Here is a 26,728-nt window from a genome sequence, read left to right on the forward strand (position 1 = left end):
CTGACACACTGTATTTTGCACCCTAAAAGGTGGATCGGATTAAAAGGTGTACCTCTAAGACCACTCTATATGTTTCTCAAAGAACTATATATATCTATTTGAATAAACCTACATAATTAAAGAAAAAACAAACTATTGGATAAAAGGCTCTCAAAAACGGACCATGTAAAGAGCCATGTAAATTGGATAAAGAGCAAAAACAAAAATACTATTGTTGCATTATGATTATTATAGAAACCCCTTTCATCATTGGTTGAAATGTAGCAAACATGATGGTACAAACAAGATGTTAACCACAATATGGCACATAGATCACCTTTTATTTTTCTCAGAGGCAGAACAGATACCGTCTGCAGAATCAATTATTTGTAACAATGCATTTCCAATTATATCCACTGCACTTTCTGGTGTATACGGGTCCAGATTAAAAGGCTCACTTTCAAATTTCTGGCCAATTTGGGGTGTATATGTGCGCTTTAGTCCATAAAATATGGTAATTGTCCACCATCTTGCTGTCACGGGTACCTGGGAAACCCAAAACCCAGTGAAAGGCGGAGCAAAAAAATGAGCCGCAGTTTGCATTCTTCCTTGTGATTTTTTACTGTTGCACGACACAATACAGCGACATCTAGTGGTCAAATAATACACACTGTTACTGTAAAATGATCTGTTACATCATTTGCTAGCTTTGTCTAGGCTTCTTCCATTCTGATTGCATATAAATGGAGGCTTTGCAGTGCCTCGTTGTAAGCAGCAAGTGTACGCAAGTCATATGTAAAACGCCATAGAGTAGACAAAAGCTTGATCTTTAGAATATCACAGGTCCATGACTCTTTCCGCTAGGGCAGGGGTTGGGAAACTATGGCATGCAAGCCATATATGGGTCTTTTTATGAGTACATACAGCTCGAGACCAAATTGATTCCATGCAAGTTTACTCCATGTCAATTCTCACTTGAGCGAGTGAGCCTTACAGTAGCACATGCAAAGCCAACCATTGCTGAAGAGCATGGTGGTAGTGACCAGTATGAATACCATTTTTACCTACAGTTTACAGTCAAGGTGTCACACCTAAAAACTCATTTAGGCTGTACATTGCTAAGAAATCTTTTATATGTTATCATTTAATAATCCATGTTCACTGTTGAGACACCCTATGATGAAAATCCATATAACAAACTGTAAATACCCCAAAACACCAGAGGAGCACCCAGAGCAATTTGATTGGGTGAGCGGTAGGGATGGGTGGAGCAGTACCTCCTGTCCTGACATTTTTACAAAATAACTGCTTGCCCCTTGTTTTGAAACCATTATTTTTGAAAAAATGAAGGTCAAAATAAGCCTCAACAACCTTAAGTTATTGCGGGAAAGAGTTTAAAGTAGTACATTTGTTGACATTTGGGACACAGGCTCTGGCATTATTCTTATTTTATGAATTGTATCAAATCATTTAATGTCACACAGTGAAATAAAATGTGCAGAAGAATAAGATTTTGTCAGCAGAGCGAGTTAAACGCTTTAGTTGAATTTTGTCTCAAAATATATGGTGTGGCTCTTTCCCAAAATAAAATCACAATATTTTGCTTTTAAGGGTCTTTGAGTCAAAATGGTTCCCGCTAAGGTCATTGCATTAGACTTATAGTTGTTGTGATAATTCAAAAAAATACAATTAAATAAACCGCAATGGATAATAAACAGTCAATCAAAGAGAATGTATTCTTATCTTTTCCCATGCAGTTTCAGTCTTTGCAAAGATAAAAAGCCAGGTATGTTTTGCTGAAAGCAAAATGATTACTGTGTGGGAACTTTTCACGACAGACGCCCTTGACGATGCCCGCATTAGAGGCAAGGGGCCACCAAATGAACACAACGTTTTTCCGCTTCTCTTGTCCATTTTTCCGACTTTCTCAGGAAAAGGGAAAGAAAGGTGACAAAAAGGACAGCGACACGGGTCACTTTGTATGTCATGTGAAAACCCCGTGAAGGCAAGGGAGCCCCTGTAGTCAAAGCGCCGCGTCAGTGTGAGCACAGTGTTACGCTGACAAATTCCTCGGCTTGATCGGGCACACAACCTGCGATGACAGAAGAATGTCGGCAGACTGGAGCCACTTTATTACAGCAGACGTCTAAAGCGGGGATTGCGTCATTTGCTGATCGTAAATAATGCATGCTATCGCTGCAAAGCTATATCGGCACTTTAGCGTAAAATCGTCTCTGATTTAATTTGGGCCATTGAAAAGTAATTTACTGTGGGTGTGTGTGTGTGCACAGATATATATTATATACTTATCAAAAATATCTTTGGGGGTTGCGCCTTAATCAAAGACCTCCTGACTGGCTGTCAGAGTTTGGGTACACGTAGATGATTGAGATAATAACTGTTATTAACGATAGTTCTACTAATCAATTATTCAATCTTTTAAATTACCTAGTCAATAATTGTATTGATCATACTTTTTAAAAATCATTTTATTACAAACCATCTCATATCATTGCATAATGAAAAATGGGGACAATTGTCGGTCACAGTTTTAAATAATAAAAGAAAAGATTACTAGATTACCACAACAATTATCAGTCTTATTTTAATGAGGATAACTCATTGTCAATCAATTAATATTCTAGGGATTTTAAAAAGGGACGTTAACCATTTACATTCCTGTACAATTCACCTAAAATCCCAATCCAAGATGTATCCAAAGTAAATTGAATGCTTTTCTTGAACCAGTTGGAGAATATGAATGGTTTTGGTCTCCTCTAAAAGGAAAGACTCTGAAGATTTGTACCAAACTGAAATAATCAAGTGCTACTAACATTAAGTAATCGGATTTGGAACACAGAGAAAAATAAGTTTTTTTATTCTCTCCTGATGTTTTATTTTATTTATTTTTTTATTTTTTTGCAGTTAAATGCCTCCAAATGAGTGGAGCACGGGCATCTTAGCTGGAAAACAGGTGAGAAAGTAACGTGAAGCCTTACCTGGTATCAAATTTAATGACCTTCATGAAAAACATTGTATTTTACACATTTTTCTAAGGGTAGGTTTAGGCATTTCTAAAAGTGGCCATTAGGAGACGACCAATTTACAACACTAAAATCAATAACTACTTTGGTCAATTTCTTAGACATTGTGAAAGAGTTGAACATGTTTATATTCTCTTCCAGAAGAGCGTACAGTCAATAGAAATGTTCGAAGAAAACTGTATGGAACATTTTTAAAACATTCTGAGATATAGACAGAATCAACAATCTCTGGATCGCTATTTTATGTGTCTCGAGTGGGAAAGCGTGGCATTTACTTGACTATTTAGATTTGGCTGTTGTTATTGTTTTTTAACTCTGCTTGGCTGATAAAGCTTTGTACTGTACAGTAACTTTATCCTTTGCATTTCTTTAGTCTTAATTCTTGTTTTATTTATACTTTGAGGTATATTTATGAACATGGACTGAACATTAGTGTACCTAAGGGGTAGTTGCAATTGAGTTCATGGGGGTTGATTGCATTTGATGAGTTTGGAACGTATTCATCCTGTTTTAGTTAATTACAATGGGAAAACATGTTTCCATCTACAACAGTTTCATTATACAACGTCACTGTTAAAACCAATTACATTCGTAAGTAGAGGTACCATTGTATATAAACAAAAAATCTAGAAGTGTTTGTTACTTAAGATGACAAAAACTCCAAGACCAAAAAAAGGTTTCCAAATCAACCACAAGCTCCTTCACCATCCAGTCCATCCTTCAGCCGGCAAAAATCGAGTTCTCCCTGAATTAGAGTGTCATAATAAAGGCAACGCATCTGCAGCCGGCGGCCCTCGGACACTCATACAGGAAGCAATGAGGATTGCTTCAAAGCTTTTCCTTCTGATGTGCACACGACCGTTCCAGCCACTGAGGAAACAGGTGTGTGGGCACATAGGGAGGGCAGCGAAAATGCACACAAAAACACGCACGCAAGTACACGCATTGCATACTACACGTGCACACACCAAGCCAACCTGACGTAAACAGAGTGTCTGGTGCGGGCTGTCTTTTCTCCCACATTGTGACACAGCCGTGTTTAAATAAATCACTGAGAATGGCCCAGATGGCTATGAAGACAGATTGGTTAAATATAGCAAAGCAAGCCTATTGATAAAAGCCATGTGATAATGTGTGTTTCCTATAAATTTATCCAGTGCCACAGATGTATTTTCATCTTATTTCCATTTTTTTAGGTTAGGTGAGTTAGGTTTGATGGGCCTTCAAACTTGGGAAAATAATGCCAAAAAATGGAAGCAATTTTTTGTATCTTGCATTTCAGGTTATGACAGAATAAAGCACTGTTAGCATAAATGGGACGAATCAAAACTGTATTTTTTCAATACCTGACCTGGAAAAATAAATTTATTGTTTTTCCTATTGATCTTTTTGTTTGTTTCTGTATGTTATGATAAAGCATACTGTGAGACTTGGAGCATAATTAAATTATATAATCTCTGATTAATATTAGTCTAGATTATTCTATTTTATATTATATTACACATTATACTTGTGCACTTGCTTCATGAAAATAGCTAGCGGTGAATAAATCATTCAGCAGAAAATAGTAATAAAAAAAAGTATTTTTTTTCAGATGATAGAAAAATCTTTAGTAAACATTGATACTGATACCACATACTGGTATACTCATTACATACAATTGCCTTCCTTCTGAAACTAAATGAGTGATATCTTTAAAGAAATAGAATTAATAAATTAAACAAATCCAATATAATAGAAATAAATTTCTTTCTATTATATTGGATTTGTTTAATAGAAATTTACTATTTCTTTATTATCAAGTTACTGATTGTGAATGACCACAAAAAGGCAACTGATACTGGTTTAGGCTACCCTTGCTATTCGTAAAAAGATGCTAGTATCTGCATCAATACTGATTCTCAGTTCAGTAGCCGCTCGATCCTTCTTGTGTTCATTCAGAATAGACCAAATAAATGTTTTTGGTGCATTTGTCTTACACTGAAAATGCGTGATAAGTTGATTCATTGTTTTGACTATTAAGGACTGTTTACATCATTGTGACTATTATTATTTCCACACAGTTTAGGGTGGATTGGCTTTTGTAACCGCAGATATTTAATAAAATTAGCGGGCTCAAGGGAGGGCTTTTAGAACAGGTAGGAATTTCTTATCTGAGGTTTGGGTCCTCTCAATTTCTCCTTGCTAGATGAAATGCAATGATCTCTTCTCTACCTATTGTGTATCTACTGAACCATAAACTCACAAATGTGCATCAATCATTTAAGTGGCCGTGGTCCATAATCCTGGTTTGATAATTCCACTTGTTACACCCCACCCACACGTGTTTACGTGTTCTTCTGTAGGGTTTCTGGCAAGCAAGCATGCTCGTGAGCGGAGCTGCAGGGCAGATCACATGGAGTGCGATTTCCGGGTCAGCACCGTGCTAAATGTACGATGACTTGACAATATGCATGACAGGCCTGCAGGTTATCTAAGTTGAGCTGTGTAGGAAACAGCACAGACAGCACCTTTTTCTACTTTTAAGTGTGCTCATGGCAAGAAGGTCTAAATTATATAATTTTTTTAAAGTGTAATATCTTACAGCTCCTTCTATGTGAATTTGATTGTGTAGGCACCAAATGTTTCTCGTATAGTGAGGTTTTCATTGGCGATTAATATTTGACTTATTTGCCAAATGGTAAGTACTAAAAGTCACTCGCATTCCTTTTGCCCTTATTGTAGAATAATTATAAACAGAAAAAAATGTACCATGAGCAGACAATTTTTCAAAGTATTACAAAGTATTTTCAGTATACCGCCGAGTTTGATTATGAGTTAAAAATGACTAGGAATGAACAAAATTATTTTAGAGGGCAATTGATTATTTTGATCTAATAAATGACTGATTCTTTCTTGGCTAAGTAAAAGGTAATTTTTAAAAGTAAAAAAAAAAACATGACTTGCTTTTTTGCAATATTATACATTTTTTATATAGTTTCATTTTGACCATTTTAGGGACAGTTTGTGTTTTACAATAACTAATATACAAGTATTGTTAAAATCAGAAAAATTACACTTAAAAGAAGGAACATTTTCTTCCAATAGGGCAAATATTTAAGCAGTTTTGCTTACTGTTATACAGTCACTTAAACAAATCTTTTTCTTATCCCCTTAACGTTCCGATTAACAAATTTGTGTCTTTACAATGTCACTGGAACACATCATTCAACATATCAACTTTTGAGATTAAAGATATACTCATCACAGAAACATCACAATCAGTCTGAAACAAGATACCCGAAAAACTATGAAATCGGGATAGCTCACTCAAAACTGCTGGGAAACGGCATTGAATTTGCTTTGGGTTCGCCTTGGATTGAGATTTTATGCAAATCTTACAGGAATGCTACACCGACTGTCTGCGACAGGATTGGACAAAGTTTTTGAGTCGGGGTCCGATTGGTTGAAAAAAGTTGGCCAATGGGCTAGGCCCGGAAGAAAATTTGTTTTTGATCAATTTATAGATTGATTGATTAATTGATTGTTCAGTAAATGCATACATGATAGAAGTATCATGTAAAGAAAAATGAAGTCAGGTATTTGCACGTTAGACTAGAGCTCAGTACACAGGTAAGGAAATTAAGGACAAGACTGGCACCAAAATGCATTTTAATTAGTAGCACTTTTTAACCATTATGGTAGTTGATCACATTTTTCACTGATTTTTTTATTGGGCCAACTTAAAAAGCCTAAATTGTGCCATAGTTTGCACAGCCCTGGCCTAGACAAGCATTGCTGCACTTTGTGTTCCAACTGCGATGTCCTAAAAAATCTGCAATTGGTTTCAATTAAGTTGTTTTTGGTTGACTTGGACAAACGTTGAATGTGGCTAACTTATTTTGTGTGTGGGAACATTGAATGTCTGTAGGTTCAAAAACAACCTCGAGTTTATCCATCATCTCAAAACAAAAGACATCAGGATCCAGACTTCACACTGAAAAAAACAGCACCTTCCGACCCACTGGTCGGCCTCTCACCCAAGCTCAGTCCGAACTGGCAGCGACACCGTAAGAAGAAACCGATGCCTCGCACATCTACAAAGTCCCCGCTCACCACAGTCTCCCAGGAAATGCGGTGCACGCTCTGACAAGCCCCTTATTTGTTGACTCAGGGAGCGTCGTCCCGCCGGGCCGCACTGGGTGGTGACAGCCGTTTACTAGGGCTTCAGCGAATAGTCCATGTCCTTGACAAAATCAATAATCGAAATGGCCAACAATAACTTCCATCATTGACCATTGTCGCCAGACACATATTTTGAAAAAAATGAAGCACCTTACACAATTAGAATCTCTGCTGAGAGTCGCTCATGTGCAATAGCACCTGTCTCCAGCAGTAACATACAGAAATGATGGCGTCAAGATCAAGTACATGTACCAAAAAATTTGAAAGTTTGGGAGCATTTTTGCCTGAAAAATGGCCGACAAAAAGACTAATTGCAAAGTTTGCAAAGCAGACCTTGTGTATCATGCAGTACCTCGGTGATGCACCAACATTTAAAGATAGTTTTACAAAACGTAGTTTGACTCGCCTCAGTATGAGCGGAGTAACATTCAAGCCAATACTGTTTTGATGAGGTGCACTATACAATTTGTATGCGTAGATTTCACTAGAAAAGTGAGCTTAAGAGTTATGCCAGACTGTACCTGACAAACGTATTTGAAATTAAATGTATGTGGTTCAGAGGACAAACGGCAGTTGTTCAACTGCTATAAACGACAAACGTTTTTAAAACGGTTTGATTTCAAACTGTTGAGAATCGTTAATTCTTTTGTTACACTTTGCATTCGACCACTGAATGTACTTCACAAAACACACATATTTGTTCTATTTACTGTTCTACTGCTGCTTGTGGGTCTGTTCTTGGTTTACAGGAATGAAAAGAGTTGACTTAATTATATTATTTAATGCCTGTCCCTTATAAACAGACAAAAGGTTTATTTATGGATTTACGTCGGTACTGACCGAGCACTGTGCCTAAGCTGTTTAAGATAGGGGGTTTTCATTTGATTTTGGAACGAATCCGCCATATAGTCAGAAAAATATGTAGTTTTGATTATAGAATATGATATCATAGTCTTTATTTTCATTAAGATCAACCTTGTGAAACATTGTATGCGATGAGATCATGCTAAATTTAAGATGAAATGAATACTTAGTTGATTATTCGACTAATCTCTTTATTAACGAGTGACTAGTTAACTATTAAAATAGTCATTAGTTGCAGCCCTACCTTCTACCTTTAGAGAAAGGCAGTTGCGGACTTTTGAGCACGATGCCGCCAGGTAAGCCGCAACCTAAGTAAAACCTCACGAGAATTCCTAAGTACGTACTCACACTACCCCGCAAAAAGCAATAGGTGTGCGCCAATGTGTTTTTTGAATGAGCCCGGATCTCATTACGCGTTTTTATCCCACTCAAATATTTCTAAAAGGAAAACAGAGGGTGGGGGAGGCCCGCACGGAACCGCTACTCACAATGGAACCTTTATCTGGGCCACTCGCCCTCTTAGTAGCTTTTAATAAGGAGGAATAAAAAACGAGGCCAAAATGAAACCTGGTCAGTTTGTGCATTCATTTAGACAGGCTCAACTGCTGTGCTAAATACAGTACAGACGGACAGGTTAGCACTCAGAAAAAATAGGATGTGAATTAATGCAAACAAACAAGTGGTAAGCACTTAAATTAGAAAAACATATTCACTAAGAATATAAAAAAAAAAGATTTGACTTCTAATGCCGTGCAAGGAACTGAACGTGTTAACAAAAACACCGTTAATTGTAAGGAAAAACATGTTTCACGGCAGGATGTATCTGGCATATAATACAGATAGATACCCATTGGGCCAGCGTACTTAGGGTAAAGTCAGTGCTATCTTTTACCCCCAACACAAATAGAGGGCAAACTGAAGAAACCGCGCTTATGTAAAAAAGAAAACTGAATTATTTGTTGTTGTTTCAATTTGTGAGCACAGTTTTGTCGGTTCTGGTGGCTTTTTTTCTCACGAAAAAAATAACTGCACTCGTGCCCCTGTAATCTATTATCCCCAAACGCATGCTGCTGCAAGCAGGGACTAGCAGTTGGGCCTGGTGACTCCCTTTTTTCGCAGATCCTTTATCACTGACGAAATACTGCTGCTGCAAGCGCGTTTTTGTCGGGCCTGGCGGCATATATTTTGTAGTTTTGTTTACCAAAAAGTGAAAAGCATTCGAGCGGCCAGGGTGTTGTCCCCAATCCTATATTGCTATGAGAGGCGACCGACGGAAAGCACGTTTTGTGTGCCGTTTTGGCCCGCCAAAAATGAAATACACAGTTGTGGTCGACTTTTGCTGAGGGCAGAGGCCAACATAGCGACATATTTTTGGAGGAGTTTTCGTCTGAAGCTTGCCTTTGTGACCCGCCTAAAATGAACGGCAATGTTTGGGCCAGGAGTGTCAAACTCATTTTAACTCAAGGGCCACAAAATAGAACAAACATTCTCTCGGGGGCCGGACTAGTAGATTAGAGAGAAAGAAAAAAAGAGAGAGAAAAAAATAAGAGAAAGAGAGGGAGAGAAAACGGGAGAGGGTGGAACAAAGAAAGAGAGAAACGGAGAAAGAGAGAGAGAGAGTAAAGGGAGAGAAAGAAATAAATCCAAAAAGAAATTGAAAGAGAGACAAGGGAAGGGGAGAAAGAGAGAAGGGAAAGCAAAAGAGAGAGAAAGAGAGAAGAGAGAGAAAAAGAAAAAAGGAAGAGGGAGCAAAAGAAGGTAAAAAGGCACAGAGAGAGAAAGAGACAAAGACGAACAAAGAAAGAGAAAAAGAGAGACAGAGAGCGTGAAAGAGAGAGATAAAGGGTGAGAGAAAAAGGGAGGAAGAAAGAAAGAGAGTGAGAAAGGGAGAGAGAGAAAAAAAAAGAGAGAGAGAGAAATACAAATACAGCGTTTTTCGGAGGCACCTGGCTTTGGCAACGTCAAGTGGATATATTTCAACCTGCAGCTCGTTTTTCTCTTGCGCTTCCCTCAGCGTTGTCTCGCAGGCCGGATTCATTCCCTTAGCGAGCCTTATCCGGCCCCCGGGCCGCCTGTTTGACACCCCTGGTTTAGGCCGTGATCCATTATCCCCAGTTGACTATTACTATAAATCGGGCCCAGAGAGCAGGTTTAGAGAGCCCAGGTCGACTATTGGTGCGAGCGCAGGCCCACAAAGCGCATGTTAGAAATAAGTGTGGGGGCGACTGGTCAGATTTTCGTATATCGTGCAGGGTTGTGGTCCCCATTAACTGTAATAAACGAGGGGTGACAGTAGTTACTTTTTTAACTGGTTTTATTTTTTTTTAATGTTGGAAGTTGGATGATTTGGAATTTGGCATTGTGAAGTTTTTGTACAATCATCTCCTGTTCTCAAAGTCATTGATTTATCCTTTTAAAATTTTATAAACTCTTCAAATGTGCTTTGCATTTAACACATTTCATATGAGCAATTATCGTTTTTATTATACTGTATGCTGTAGACCGCTGAACAACACACTTGGAGGCCATCCAATGGCCCAAAAGCCATTGTTTGGACACCACCGTCTTATGATGGCATACATGTGTACAAGCATTTTATTTATCTAAATAATTAATTGAGTAAAAGTAAGTGCATGCTGTGAGGACCCTCCACAAAGGGGAATAAAGGGCAAAAAAAGAACAAAAAACAGCGAGAGAGACCTGGCCGGCCTGACTTAATGATTGACATTATAGGTTCAGGCCACAAATCTTACCTCCAACTGCCATCCACTAGTTTTAACACTAAAATTGCACTCAGTTTTGTGTTACATGACCTAAAATGAATCCAAAACGGATGTTGGCTAGCTAGCAAGCATCTTGTTTGAAAAAAAGATTCCATCGCTGATAATAGACTACCACAAATACCACAATACCATCTCATCACCTCCAAATTCCATACTGAAATCAAGATAAGATTCTCCTGCATCCCTCACCACATCTTTCCCAAACAATCTGCTTATTTGGAGAGGCGCACCCACCTGAAAATTCCCCCAGCGTGACGTTGGGTGAGCCGGCAGCCTCCGTTTCAGTGTAAGACAATGTGGAGTCTGACAGGTCTGCAGGGGAAGGAAAGAGGTATTAGCCTCCTCATTAGGTGCATCAGCCTCCCTGCAATGTTGCTACAGGCCTTCTCCTGCTCCTATTCATCACTGCTAGTGTCAATATCATGTTCCCCGTCCACTAAAGACTATTAGTTTCATCCCATAATAGATAACAGGGCAGGCTCACTAACAGGCTTTAACTGATGACATCTCCCCCGCAAGTGCTTCCAGGACGCTCAGTTGGCCTCGCCAGCCCAAAGGCCTTAAACGTGCCTCTGGGTTCTTCTTGTGGAAATGGATGGATATTTCACAAGATTCTGAGAAGCAAGGCAAGAACATTTGGGTTTTGTCCCATTTTTACCGTATTTATCCGAGTATAACCGGGGTCGCAGCGGTAAGAGCACTGAATCTTGACCACTACACCACCAGCGATATAGGTGACATACGAAAAGGATGTTGATTTTATTTCATCATGACTATTTTTGTGCATGTTATCAGAGTGGAATTTTAGAGAATGGAGAAAGCACAAAGTCAACCTGAAAGATAGGAATAAACGCAAAAAAAGCACAGCAAACAACTCTTGGGTGTATCTGATGACGAATCAGACATTGAAGGATATTAAAAAATACATTGTAAATGTTATGTTTGTATCGTTTATGTGGTCAAAACCCATTTAATCATGGCCTAATTGTCACCGTTGCCATGGCGCCCAATTGGCCCCGCCCATGTGGCGCCAGTTGCGGCTCTTTGACAGATTGGCTTTCCGTCTATTTAAGCTCAGTGCTCTCATTCTTTTTTTGTCAGTACGCCAACGAACCTCTTCCCCGCAAGACGTGGGTTTTGACTCATTTCCTGTCCGGTATTGTTCCCGTTTGTTTTTGTCCTGTTTAATATCGGTTTCCAGTTTCGTTCCTGTCTATTTTTGTCCCGTTTATTATTCTCTCCAGTTTTCGTTCCCGTCGAGTTGGTCTTGTTTTATTTCGCTATCCTGTTTCATTATCAAGCCTGTCTGTCCCGTCCTGTCCAGTATCGAACCCATCTTTCTGATATCTACTCGGGCAATTGGTATCGATCTCGTCGGCCTCTGGCTTCCAATCATTTCACGCCAGACTGCTGCCTAACGTGCATGACTCCCCATTTCCCGTAAAATAAAAGGCTTGTGTGAGAAACGTCACGCATTTGGGTCCTGATCCATTTCTGGTTCTTGACACCAATGTATTCAACAATGTTTGTGACTTATAATTCTTAGTATGAGCAGAGGAAAAGTGAAAAAAAAAATAAACCTAATTTTAATTCAAAAAATCTCAGGTCATACAAAAATGTGCATTATACATGAATAAATAAGCTACGAATTTAGAGAAACATGGTATTCGTGTCACTTACCCAGTGGCTTGTGTTCTTCATTAGGGGAGAGCCTTGAATATGGAGGTGGGGGAGACTCTGCAATGAGAAAAACATCCCATTAAAATATGAAATTAGCGTAGAAAAACAAATTTTCATGGTTTTTTTGAGAACATAGAGGAGTTCACTTCACTGGAGAATTCACTGTTTTAAATCACTGACATTAGCGAATGTATAATTTACAAGAACTGCTTATAAAGTTATTTTTGTGATTTTTTTTAATACATCAATAAGTGGAATAAATTTAACGAGGACCTTCAGCCCCCCATTCCACAACAAACTATATTCATCTCATCTCATTAGCTGCACGGCTTATCCTCAGTATTGTTAATAATTATTCCATAATAATAACATACAACAATTATTAAAAAAAGAATCATTTCAGATAACAATAAAACAAAGTATGATTCACCCTTTTGACCCAGATTTTTTAAAGGACTACATTAAAGGGATTATGTGTAATATTTAACCACTAGATTTCACTGTATTATGTAGTGTGACCGAAAACAAGTGCTACATAGCACAAAGAAGTACACAAACTACAGATACTCAAAGTGACCAAAACTGTGCCATTTTATTTCTCGTTTAATTGTCAAAAGGTTTATGGGTCTTTGGGTAGCAAGATGTCAGACTATCATGTCAGCTCCCTCAAAATCAACCTCATGTTATGTAAAATAATTACAAATGTCTTGAACTACGAGTATGTACAAACAATATACATTTGTCTGATGGTATTTCACTTACCATTTAAACAAATATGGTCTTTTTCATGAATTAATTTATTTTTACCAATAAAATGTGCTAAATTATACCCTGTGTGCCTTATAGCATAAAAGATTTCTAACATACTCTAATGCTAATCTTATGTAATTCTTCATGAATGTAGATGCTAACGCTAGCAGTCATATCAGCAGCGCTAGTTGATAATGCTACTCACTTTGCCGGCTGCGCGAGCTGCATTAGCGCCTCTTTGCAAATATGTGGTGAATCTAGACTAACCATCCCTATCTAATCAACGACGAAAGACGCTAAGGTAAGTAAACAAGGAGAGTATTGAAGCTACAAATACTGTCGAGCAAAGTAAGCTAAGCCTACCAAGATGAAAAACTGCCATAAAAGGAGTCGGCATCACCTTTTTTCTTAAATATAAAAAATATTGAAATGACTCTTATACCGCACATAGTATCCAAGTGTAGTATGTTATGCCTGCAAGTCATAGACTTAAAGGACTAAAGACCAAACGTAAATGAATTCAATATAAACTAAAATCTGTTTTTATTCATCTGATCATTTATGAGACGTCCGAACACATTAAACCAAATACTGGAATCGATATCGGCACCGAAGCCTTAATATCAGTCAGCCTTCAGTATGTAGTGATGTAACAATAACAAAATATCGAAATATTGCACTATGTAAACTAACAAAATATCGCCGCCACCATTTCATATTACAAAAATCATTACATCAAGTGAAAGAAATCCAATGTAGGGTTAGTACACCTTTGTTCTGGCCAAATTCAATCACTTTTTAAGTACTCTAAAAGTCAAATTATCCAGTACCTAGTAGGCCCGGATCTATGTTTACCCACTAGGATGGGCACTAAGAAATATTAAGGGGGTACCCCCAATGCTGGCAGTTTTTACCCTCTCCATTTCTCCAGACTTGGGACCGAGTTAACTAGGACACTGGCTTTCTTCCATTTGAGGTTAAGTAGATTTTTTAATTTATCTTTTATTAAATTTTTTAAGCTTTTTAATCATTTTTAATAATCTACCTATACCTACCTCCCTATCGTGTTCTTCTACCTATTGTCATATTTATCTGTCTTTGCCTGTCTGTCATCACACGTCTGTTGCAGGGTTCCTACAGGTCAAGGCAAGATAAATTTAAGACTTTTAAAGACTTTTTTAATACCTTTTGAAATAGAATTTAGGGCCAAGTTCATAAAAACACAATTGAAACAAACAAAACACAAAAAAAAAACAAAGATTTCTTTCGCATAGTACATTGACCTGGCACATTTTAGCCATGGCGAAAAACGTTCGTCGGACAGCCACGACTCATTAAATGTAATCTTTTCCATGGTCCCAAGAAAACATCTCTGTCCAAAGTTGCTACGTGTACTGAGGCTATACCTGGACATAAGTCTGCTCTGAAAGGCAGGAATAAAACTCCATCACCATTTTGACGATTCAGTTATTGCGGTAACACAATGTTTCCACAAAAGTAAATTGGTGAATTATTAAAAAAGTTCAAACAAAACAAAATCTTATGTTCATATTTTTAAGACTTTCGAAAATTGAATTTAAGACATTTAAATGCAAACGGAGGCCTTATTTCTAGAATAATGAATTCAATGCCTTTTTAAGACTCATCAACTCACTCCTAGGTGGGCTGTGCCCAACTGGCCCCCCTATAAATCCTGCCCAGGTACCCAACATATTGGTCTCTTCACCTGTCCTCTTAGACGGAATGCGTACGGAGCAATGATACTTAATACGACAATGCCGTGCAAACTAATGCCAGCTGCCGTTAGTCACCAAGGAAGAAGAATTGCAATGGCAAAGTGAATTCACCAGAGCAGGTGTGTCTGCATGTTTTTAAAGGAGACTCGTTTTTTCCCTTTCATTTAATATGTGTTCCATTGAGTTAAGCTGCACATGGCAACAATTTCAAGCATTTACAGGCACTTCACCTAAATGAAATGATCTGCATTTATATAGCTCTTTTCAAGTCAATGACTTCCCAAAGCGCTTAACAATGTGCTCCACATTTCCCAATAGCGGCCTTGCAGCCATGTAAGGCGCTAACCCTTCGGGGGTATTAGGGGTTCAGTGTCTTACCCAAGGACACTTCGACATGTAACACGGACGAGCCGGGATTCGAACTGGGATCCCTTGATCCCAAGACGAGCGCTCTACCTCCTGAGCTACTGCCGCTCTAAATTTAAAGCACTTTTCAAACCTTGAAAATACAACATTAATATTCAAGCGTTTTCAAGGATTTCAAGCACCTGTACGAACCCTACATTTTGTGCAGTTGTGACACTGACTGATGCTAACTGTTTTAGTAGGGTTGAATTTTAAGTATGTTTTGACTGCATCTGTTTTTAAGAACTATAGTCATTAGCAGATGACATCATTGTTGTGAAAAATAATAACTAACAGTAACAAATTACTGTGATATATCACATTTCATCAAGTTTAAATCGTAATTGTATCATTTGGTGATATTTGGTTTATCTTAATTATGTTCACTCAAACTTCATTATATTTGTTAGCAAGCTCCCAATAGCAGATTATAGAATACTGCATGGATAAAATAATATTATCTGAGAGCGCAATACAAATATAGCAAGCATTAGAGTAAATGTATGTAGTCAGTTTTAAGCCTAAAAAGTCAAATTCCGTTTTAATCCGGAACATTTGAGGCGCTAATATGCTAACGGTAGCTCGTAAATTTAAAGTAAACAGGCGCTTATTCCTTGCAGGGTGGTTTTATCTTTTCAAAAGAGGAGAAATAAAGAGAGTTCTTTACCCAAGGAGGACAGAGAGGAAAAGTGCTAAAGGGGGAAAAAAAGTAAAGCATAATAGCGCCACGTCCTTTAAGAGTGGCGGCAGTAATTGCTGGGATTTGAACACAGTCACTTAGAGTCGGAGTCAGTCTGGCGCCAGTGCTATGCAAACTTTATATCATGGCCGCTCCTCCACCTAAATGGCACGGGGGGACCTCTCAGGACAAAGGGGCTTTTAAAGGCGCAACTTGAAACGGAGCTTGTGTGAAATCTACAATGGCCCGCCAAATAAAAGGAATGTGTTTGGTGTTCGCTCCAAGTGCCCTTTTATGAGGTTTTAAGAAAATAAAACCCCTTTTTGATATAAAAGGACACTGTGCATTTAGTGCCTCCTTGTGGTAAAAAACAAATCAATTCATTAGAAAAAAACATATAGATTTGATTAAAAAGAAAAAAAATACATGAACTATCCTATAAACCTGAGTTGTTTTTAATACTCGAGAAATTTGCATTTTACCTAACAGGAAGCTCACCTTGAGGGAGCTGACATAACTCTCCGCCATCTCGCTGATTCAGGGACCTTCAAAACCAAAATTCTTTTGAAAGGCTTGGCAGAAATATTAAAAGAAAATTTATGTGGTTTGGTCACTTAGAGTCTCCGTCGTTTACATTCTTGTGTTTTTTAGTATTTGTTTTTGGTTGCACTTCACATTACAGCAACATCTAGTGGTCAAATACTACACACTGTCCCTTCAAAAGAAAGTTTCCTGAGCATTTCTATCCCTGAGTGAGCGCCAGGAAATTAACATTATCAATTAGATTCATCAAGTACAATTAATTGCATTGACCTAAATAAATAGATTGAGCGTTTAAAAATGTAGCAATTGGAAAATATGCTAAATCGAATCTTCAGATTTCATAAAATTATTGAAAGCCGTTGCTAATTCTCAAACGATATTGCCTAGTTAATCATGGGATTTAAGCAAATTAGTCATAAACTATGGCTAGCCGTTTTTGCACCGTTAACTTGTGTTAAAAATTGAGTTAAATCTACTTACTCTTGTCAGAATGTTGAAGAGTTATATTTTTAATGTTAACTGATAACAAAAATAATGAAAATCCAAACAAGGAGCGTCAAAGTCAGATCTAAAATAAAAAGTAAAAAAAAGATTGCAAGCCAAGGGCGGGACTGATTGAATATTATAAACATTTTAAATGACGCATATAGTCTAGTGAACGTAATTAAAGATAATGAAAAGCTAACAAAAATATTTAAATATGATCAGATTAAGAAAGCACAAAAGACAAATTTCCTTGATATACAAATACTCGGAACATCCAAATCAGATGACAAAAGACAGTATTTTTCAGTCACCATCAGTAGCCTAAATTTCATATTTTAGCAAAAGCAGGCTAAAATCACTTTAAAGAACTAAAATTATAGAAATTTTCTAACATAACTACAATAAAACGTACAGGGAGAATGAACTTACAATAAAATCAAACGCACAACGATTCTTAGTTTATGATGTGTTAAAATAAATCAAGATCTGAAATGTATTTGTATAGCCCAATTCAGACACAAAAATACAATTTAAAGGTTTATATAGAACATTGATTGTACAATAAACTATTACTAGTACATAAATCCCCCTTAAGGCCAAAGCAGGCATTTTTAACCAACCTAATCTTTCTTCAAATAGAAATAAATTAAAAGCAATTTAATTTACCTTAAAATCTAGATTGAAAGAGACGTATTTTTATTTTTTGACTTTTTATTTTTGATTACAATGCATTTCTTACATTGTAAACACTTCCAAAATGTTTTAGAAACTATAAAAAAATGGAAATATGTCTTTCTCAAATGACACCGTCGATGTCCCATTCTTGAGGTGTCTTTAGTCCCAAACGTAGCTAGATAATTATTAGGGATGGACAAAGTTTTCATTCTTTTGCTGTAAAAGCTTAAAAAAGGGCCTAAGGAATTCCTAATAATGCAAAAGTAACGAAGAACATTTTTTTAGAAATTCAAAAACAACTTCTAATAGCTTTCTGAAACATTTTACAGTAAATAAACTAGAATTTAAACACTAGCTTACATGACTAATCTTTCACTTAAACCAAAAACTAACACTGCGGAAAACAATTAGGCTTAGCCACAACTCGTATGAAAGTATATAAAGACTTGAATAGCTCCCAGAAAACGTTTTACAGAAAAATTAAAATTTTAGCATAACTAAGATGACTAATCGTTCACTTAAACCAAAACAGTGCAGGAAATAAATTTAGTAGCAAGTCCTAAAAAGGTACATAAAAACTCAAAAATAACTCCCTCATTTCCTTTTACGATAAATACATAAATAAAAATGTCAATACAACCAATATGACTTTGAATGAGTCGAATGAAGCGAGAAGGAGGAGAGGAGCGAGTAATACAGTAACTCTGCTTCAAAGCAAAGCTCTCGCCTTTTCCCTTAACACAGTTTTTAATATATTTATCGACCAGTCGAATGAATAAAAAACTGATACCGATATCCATCAAATTCACGAATATCAATGCTGCTAATCAGCCCGCCCGATAATCTATTCAACTCTAATAATGTGATCCAAACTGATCAAATCGCAATTTTATTCTTGGGCCGTGTTGTCCCACCGTTCTCTGAACTCGATCTACCTGACTTAAACGTTCCTAAACAACCTCCAAGCCAGTGATTAAGATCTTGATTCAGAAAAATAAAAGGCTCAGGCTTTGAATAGCATGAAAGAAATACCGTCGCTATTGGGCCATGCATGAGCGCATGTGAGCTATGTCTACTACAAGCCCGGCTCCTCACATGTGCAACGTGAAATCCACCTTACAGGCGAGTGTTTTCCACCGTGTCGACGATCAACGGAAATCGAATCCATATGGTGTAATCGTAAGACACTGCGCTTTTTTTAAAGGATCTATATAGTTTCATGTTTGTGTTTGTTTTCCCCTTTGTTATTTGAGTGATGGAGTGTTTGGGCAACCACGATCGTCACAATTCGGGTTTTAATGACGCCGGGCAGTCACAATTCGGGTTTCAATGACGCCGGCCAATCCGGGGCAAACAAACGACAGAACAACGTGACAGTTAATAGCTTTAGAAGCTTGTTTCATTGAAAAGAAATTCATCAATTAAGTCGAACTCTGAGTAAGGTCAGAAGAGCGCAAAGAAATGGTGATCACCTGCGGGTGCTCCGTGGACTGTTATCGTGTCCGGGAATCGAGGCGGCATCGGGAGAAAAAGCAAAAGCGAGGCTGCCAGGCTAACAACTCTCACAAGCCACCCCTGACAAGCCTGTAGCTCACCAACGGCATATCTATTGCCTCTGCTGGAGTCGAGGTTACCTGACCCTAGTGTGAAGCTAGCCGGCCGCTCTCTGAATTGCTTTCTTACTCTGAAAGAAGCCCTCAAATGTTATTGTACTTTTGTATTATGAAAACAAAGACTATTTATTCAACAGCAATTCTGTATTCTGTTTTTATTTGTATATCTCTTGTTGTTATTTTGTTAGAGTTGTATACTCTCAGTCGGTAATGACGTCATCTTGAGGTAAGTTTAACCCTTGTACCTCCTAGGCACTCACATCGATTGAGGAATTAAAAAGTAAATAATGGTCAGCAGACAACAACCATAACAAAACTCCCCAGAAGAGGGCCCTGTTTTCTTAAGGTTAAAGCATCTCACTATGATAATGTAGTCACAAAAAAACAAACGATCTACCTATAAAGCGAAGCTATATCTCCCTAGTGGAGGTGGTTAGAGTCAAGACACTCTCATTCACCAAAATTGCATTTCCCTTCACTTTCCCCAACCTGACACCGAACATAAAGCTTTCAGCACAGCAAAGAGTGCGCCATGCAACCCTTTATCAGCAAAGAGGCCCGACAGCATACACTGGTTTACCCCCTCTCCATCACATGCGTCGATTTTAGTCATTCTTAACTATCCTTCTGCGATTCACATCTATCCCGATCACACACTCTTGCATCCATTTAATTAACCGACCTCACATCCAAAGCACGTTTGACCCAATCCATCCAATCATATTTAGGCCTTCCTCTCATTCTATTTCCCACCACCTCTGCTCACAAACTCTTTTAGTCAAACAACCTTTATCCATTCTTTCCATCTGTCAAAATGATCTTAACCTTTCCCACATAGGCCCATCATCTTCCAAAAACTTAGCAAGTGAAGCCCTACAAGGCAAAAAGACTCAACATCGTGTTTTTTGCGCCTCGAACGGCACAGCACGCGTGTCTTTGAAGAGCCCAAAGCAGCCACCTGGCATGTAAACCAGGATGTTATGGAAAATCCGCCACTTGTGCCAGGAACGGAGACAGAAATACAGCCCAACGCATCTTTGAGCGTGATCCTTTGCGTTGCCATGGCGGCGCCGGGGTCAAGTGGCCTGCTGTCTTTTGGGGGGGTCGGCCAGACTGTGCTCGCCCGCTGCCTGAAGTTTAATGCGTTCGATAAGTCAGGGAGCCCCACGACACCAGCACAATGGCCCCGGGTTCTCTCAGTTTACGATTATTATGGCAATTATGCCTAAGCGATGGAATCGACGTGAACGACAACATACAAAAGACTTGTCTCAAAGTCACGCGGCGGACGTTAGAGAGCGGAGGTAGCGGAAACGGGAACTACTTTGGCAAAAACACAAGGCATCATTGTGAGGGCTTGTGTTAAGGCGTACAAACTCTGACAAATGCTTTTGTCTAAGGTTGTTTTCAAGGTCATGCAAAGGTCACAGGACTGAATACAGAATTATCTAAAACTATTCTGGTGCAAATTTCCGTTGTTCATTTTTGCGAGTCAGGTTTTAGCTGAAAAAAATCATTTTAGGTTAAGTGACGTAAAAATGGCAAATAAAGCACGTATACATAAGGTAAATAATTCAGGGTGTGAATTACACACAAAACTAAGAAAAAAGGTAATTAAAAAATAATAAAGAGTATTTTTGTGTGTGTTTTTTGAGATAATTTTGATAATTTGATGATTTTAAGTAGTATTTAATGGTATTTCTTTTTAGAAATATATTTTACCTTAATGATTGCAGCTCCATGCTGCCAAAAGTCCAGTTGAATTGGTGGTGGGGAGGAGGGGATGCGGGGGGGGGGGGGGGGGGGGGTTATATAAAATTAGCTCAAGGTAAAAGAAACTAAGAAAAAAGGGAAAATAATAAAAATAATGACAACTTTGGTGTTCATTTTTTACCAAGTAATTTTGATATTTTTGATGATTGTAATTAATATTATTCTGTTAAAGCCCAAGTGTGTAAAATGTGACCACTAGATGTCACTTTTATTTAACGTGATAGAAAACCAGTGACATGCAACAATATGGCAGACAAACATCAAGGCGAACTAAGTAGGGACTCTACTATTCAAATGAAATACACATTTCTCGACGTATGATTAAAAAAAAAAATTGGTATGATAGTTCATGTATTTTCACCTAGTATTCAATTCAATGTTTTGTCAACTAAATGAGTTTAAATAAGTAATAAATAAGTAAATATTTTTCTTTTTCCCAATAGAAGGCACTAAATATTACACAGTTTCCTAAAATATATATATCTACATATATATGTATATATTTTTTTTATTTTCAATATATTTTCCCTTTATGTTCGTATTTCCATGCCGCAAAAAAAGTCAAGTTAAAATAGAGAAAAAAACGGATTAAATGATCTCAAGTTAAAGGAAACTAAGAAAAAAAGGATTTAATCTCTAAAGATTGGTTACCTTTTTTGCAAGTTTTGCAAATAGTTTTGATATTTGTGCTGATTTAAAGTCATATTTTCCTTGTTAATTTACATTTTTTAAAGGTTTTTCCTCAATGATAGCAGTTCCATTCTGCAAAAAGTCCAGCTCTTTGATTTTAAGTAATATTTTATTTTTACTATTTTAATAACAGTTCTCAAGTAAACAAAGGCTGTCAGAAATCAAAGGTAAGCGTAACAAACTAAAACAATCTTTTAAAAGAAAAAAGAAACAGTATTATGGTATTTGAAACAAACCAAGATGTTTATTGATGTATTTTTATGTATTCTTGCCATAACGTTTAGTGAATATTCGATGATGTGCAATTTTTTTGTGCGAATCAAATGTTTATTTTGGCTTAAAAACGATTGGGAAAACCTCTGCTCTCCATCTGAGTCCGAACTACAACCAGGCTCTCTCTAGTGGTACTTTAAAGCATTGCTGAAAGACATAATAAAACTGTGTATTATCGTGTGGGTTTAAAACAGTAACAGTTGTATTTACCTTTTAATCGCAATACTTTGATATAATGTACATACTTTCTGGCCTTCTTTGCACCTATTGTAGCATTCTAATAAGCAGTTCACTTTGATACACTATTTCATATTAGCGTGAAAAAGTTTAAGAAGTACTCCAATGGGTTCTTGTGCATGTACAGGTGAGTTAGTCGAGTTCTTACCTGGCCCACAGAGGCGGCTGTAGTGATAAGGGTTGCAGCATACAGTCGGACTATCCGGGCCCCCGAAGCTCTTACACTCACAGAGCGGTTTGAGCTGGGCCGGGTACTGGAGGTCAGACCAGCGATACAGTTTGCAAATGAGAAGCTGCGGGGACGCCACATAGTCGCCGAGCCTCAGCTCAGTCCGAGGAACCTGGACGCAGTCACTAGGCAGACCACCTTTGGACTCCACGGCCTCCAATAGTGTATCCAACGCTTTATCCTTGAGTTTTTTTAAAAGAAAGTGCGCGGCCGTCTTGAGTTCTTGCTCGTGCACGGCGCGCGGCATCGCGTCCTGCAGGGCGGTCTCAAGGGAGCCATGGTCCAGGCCCCTGACCGCCAGATGGCACAACCCGGGGTCCCTTCCAGTGGGGGCGGGCTCTGGAGCCCAGGGTTCAGAGATGTCCCGGTCTGTGAACAAGCAGCATGTCACCGTCCTGGAGTCGCTGTCCGGCGTGTAGCGTGGACCCCCTTGGTCCTGTGCGTGCCCCGTCGCGCACCCATCTTCAAATCAGATTAAAATGTATTGGTAAAGCACTTTTCAGCGAATAAATTGCCACACAAAGTGCAGTATAACACCATTAAGTGTATACTATGAAAATAAAATAACCTTCTTTATCCCCATCCAACAACCAGAAACGACAAAATACAGGAATCCCTCAATGTATCATGGGTTGTGTTTTACATTTTGTTCAGCTTAACAGTTAACCTGCCCTTTTTCTGCCTGTATCTGCCTGTGCACCAATAATGTTGTGGTCCAAGTTGTACACAAACGTAAAAAAGCTTGATAAACCTAGATTATGTAAGCCTAATTTTTTTTTTTCAATTCAAAGTTTCTCTAAAAGCTGTCATGTCTAGAAAACGCTCTAGACCAACAAAAACATCAAAAGTCAGATGAAGATGCTGTCTATCGCCAACAAATTAGGATTTCTTGACGCGCTAAACGAAGTTAAGACCAGTTTTACGTAAATGTTCAAAAGATGGCAACAATATATCATCTGAAGTAAAAAACTAGTGTCCAGAAATATTTGCTCCCAAGTGCAGTACAGTATGGCAGCAAATTTATTTTGAAAATTGGAATTTTTCAGTGCAAAAGTTATTCGTACAAACATTTTTAATAAGTACAGCCCTTTTTTTGTTAAACAAATACTTGACCCTGTAAATGGAGTTGTTTCTTTGGTTTCATTGTATAATTATTAGTATTTACTAAATAAATAAAGATATGTACTTTGCGGATTTGGATTTTCGCTGGTCCTTTTTGGAACACAACTCCGCAAAAAAAATGAGAGATAACTGTACATAGAAACATACATGTTATTTTAAGAGTACAATTATGGCAAGGGACCTGAGGGGGGCTCGTCCACACTGATAAGGGTGGCAACAAATGGCCTTGGTAAAGAATTTTCAGCCATTGAACCATACCCAAGCAGTGTGGGAGGCCCCACACTAGGAAACACTAAAATATTACAAATATTAAAAAAAAAAAAAAAAAAAAAAACTAATGGCGAAAAAAAGCACGGAAATACAAAATGAAAAGTTTCAAAAATTTACAGCTAAAGTTTAGAAGGGAAGTTGTTAACCACATGCAAAAATAGCATTACTGACAATGATTGGTTTTTGATAAAAAGGGCTAAAAACTGTTCTGAAAACAAAATTTTTACTTCATTTGACTTAATTTCTAAATCACAAATTAATCCGTATCGATACCACAATCTCTAATTTGTGGATAAATAAATATTTTTAGTGGCCTTACTGTTTACAGATTTCTCAGGCAATAAGGAACTTACCAACATCTGATGAATTTGTTGGAAACATTCTCGAAAAAATACTGGATTTCAAAATTATATCCTTTGCGATAATGGCCTTACAGTAAGTCAATAAGGCCATTATCACATACTAGGTATGTACAGTAAATAGTTAAAACCATGATTGTCTGCCGTCAGTTAAATTATGGAATTAAGAATACTAATAATTCTATTAGCAAAAGTTATTAAAATTATGAATTATGAATACAATTATGAATTAAGAATACAATTATGAAAAACAAAACATTAAAAAAATATATATTTTTTGCATTAGATTAACAAAATAAAGTAATCTAAATTTTAGTGACCAATTAAAAGCCATATATAAAATCTTGAGCTTCCTCTTAAAAAATATCAAAGGGTCCCTGCAGACATGGAGTCCTCCGACAGACTGTTCCGTAGGTGGAGACCACAGTGGCTGATTGCTGCCCCACTATTGGTTTTAGTTCTCACTCTAGAAACATTCAAAAAACCTCTGCCAGAGGACTTCAGGTTCCTGAGGTCCTTTGGCAGACCCTTCCGTAGGTGAAGACCAAAGCGGCTAAATGCTGCCTCACCATCGGTTTTGGTTCTCACCCTAGGAACAGTTAACACAACTATGCCAGAGGACCTGGGTTCTCCAGCTGACTGTTCTACAGGGAAGGACAAAGTAGCAGAGTGCTGCCTCACCATGGGTGAAGGTCCTCACCCTAGGGAACAGTTAACAAACTTCTGCCAGAGGACCTCAGGAACCTGAGGTCTACCGACAGACAGTTCCATAGGCAAGGACCAAAGTGGCAGAGTGCTTCCTCACCAAGGGTGCAGGTCCTCACCCTACTAAAAGTTAACAAACCACTACTATTTGATCTCGGAAACCGCCAGGGCTGATATAATAAAGCAAATCAAAAATATAAGATGTCCAAGCACCGTAAAGCCATTTGAAATCTAGTAAAAGCACCTTGGTCCGCAGGGTCCCCAGCGCCCCCGAGGATAGACCCTCCGGGGGTCACCGCTCTGAACTCCGTTTTGGGGATCTTTTGTGGGTTGTTGGCAAACGCGTCGTCCCTGCGCCCTTCGCTGCTTTGGCCATTTCCCTCGTCGCCTTCTTTATCTGGAATCAAACGGCTTCTCCAGAGTCGCCGCACAAGACCTGAGCGTTTCGTCCTGAACATACGACAACTTGACTATCTATTTGGGGCAGGGGTTTGGGGATCTTACTGGTGCACTGCTGTCCCAATTTTGCACGCATTCGACATGGAAAAGTGAGCAAAACGCCGTGCAAGGCATGCGCGAAGCGGCAACATTAGTCGCGTTGCGCGCTGCTTGCGTCTACGCGCACGGGGAGAAACATTAGCAACGCATTCCGAATACAAAAAATAATAATAAAAAACACGTTTAAGAGTGGTTATAAGTCAGCTGCGTGGAAAAACCTGGAGTGCATCGTTGAAGAAGAAAAAAGTAGCACCCCAAACTCCAAACCACTTGGAAAAAAAGTTGGGCACTTTTGGTTCGCTGGTCACACGCCGAGCACAAAAGGAAGATTAAATCCCAAATTGCGCGCTGGGTATTCACATCCTTGTACTGCCAGGGACGTCACTGCTCCTTTTTGGTTTTTATGCACAATCCCAACGAAAAATCCATGTGAAGAAGACGTGAAGACCAGAAAGGGCATTCCTTGCTTTTCCCTCCTCTGAGTGCAAGCAAACTGCAAGCAAGCCAACTCGATTTCTTTCCCTGTTTCTCGCCTTTTCACTTGTGGTGTGTCATTGGTGAACTAAACGGCTTTATGAGCCGGCTCTTTGAAGCCAAAGGCGAGACACTCTCTCGCTCCATCTCTCTCTCTTAAAGGTGCTTGTGATTGGTTAATATATGTGACGTCATCTCACTCTTTTGAAAAGAGTTCAATGATGTTATGGATATTTAGATAAATAATTAATTTACACTATTTTGGAGGATTCATGTGCTTGAATTATATGACTCTGAATCATGTAAATTAAAGCCAAAAGAAACCTTCATTTTTAATTTTATGATCATAAGTAAATCCTACATTTACAAGTACAAATTTACGGGTAGAAAAATATATTTTGTGTCTTTTCAATTTACATCAAAGGAATACATTTTGTCAATGAGGTACAAGTTAACAGTAATTGTAAACTCGTTAATGTTTTTGTGTAATGTATATATTTCCCTTGGTATGTTTGTTTATCTATATTTTCTTGTATTTTGGATTGTTTGTAATATGTGGTTCTATTGTTAACACAACATTGCACTGACATTTTTGTATGGAAGTGTTTATGTTTCGTTCAATAACGTTTCTTTTTTTTTAATCTCAATAAAGAGTTTTATAGTTCACGGATCCCTTAACCACCTGGATTGTGTTGTG

The 26,728-nt window shown here is 38.1% G+C and overlaps 1 protein-coding gene across 1 annotated transcript in view; it reads right to left on the reverse strand.

Moving 5' to 3' along the window:
• Positions 1-26,111, reverse strand: part of smad6b (SMAD family member 6b) — a 48,193-nt gene extending 22,082 nt beyond the window's left edge. The window contains exons 1-4 of the mRNA XM_088340141.1: positions 25,304-26,111; positions 22,523-23,065; positions 12,515-12,571; positions 11,069-11,146 (exon numbers count right to left, since the gene is read on the reverse strand). Of these exons, the coding sequence (XP_088196267.1) occupies positions 11,069-11,146; positions 12,515-12,571; positions 22,523-23,065; positions 25,304-25,517 (892 nt within the window). The 5' untranslated portion in view covers positions 25,518-26,111. The remainder of the gene's footprint in view (positions 1-11,068; positions 11,147-12,514; positions 12,572-22,522; positions 23,066-25,303) is intronic.
• Positions 26,112-26,728: the final 617 nt, after the last annotated feature.

Source organism: Urocampus carinirostris, chromosome 7 (genome assembly GCF_059441175.1).
Source record: "Urocampus carinirostris isolate Australia breed hairy pipefish chromosome 7, RoL_Ucar_1.0, whole genome shotgun sequence".
NCBI lineage: Eukaryota > Metazoa > Chordata > Actinopteri > Syngnathiformes > Syngnathidae > Urocampus > Urocampus carinirostris.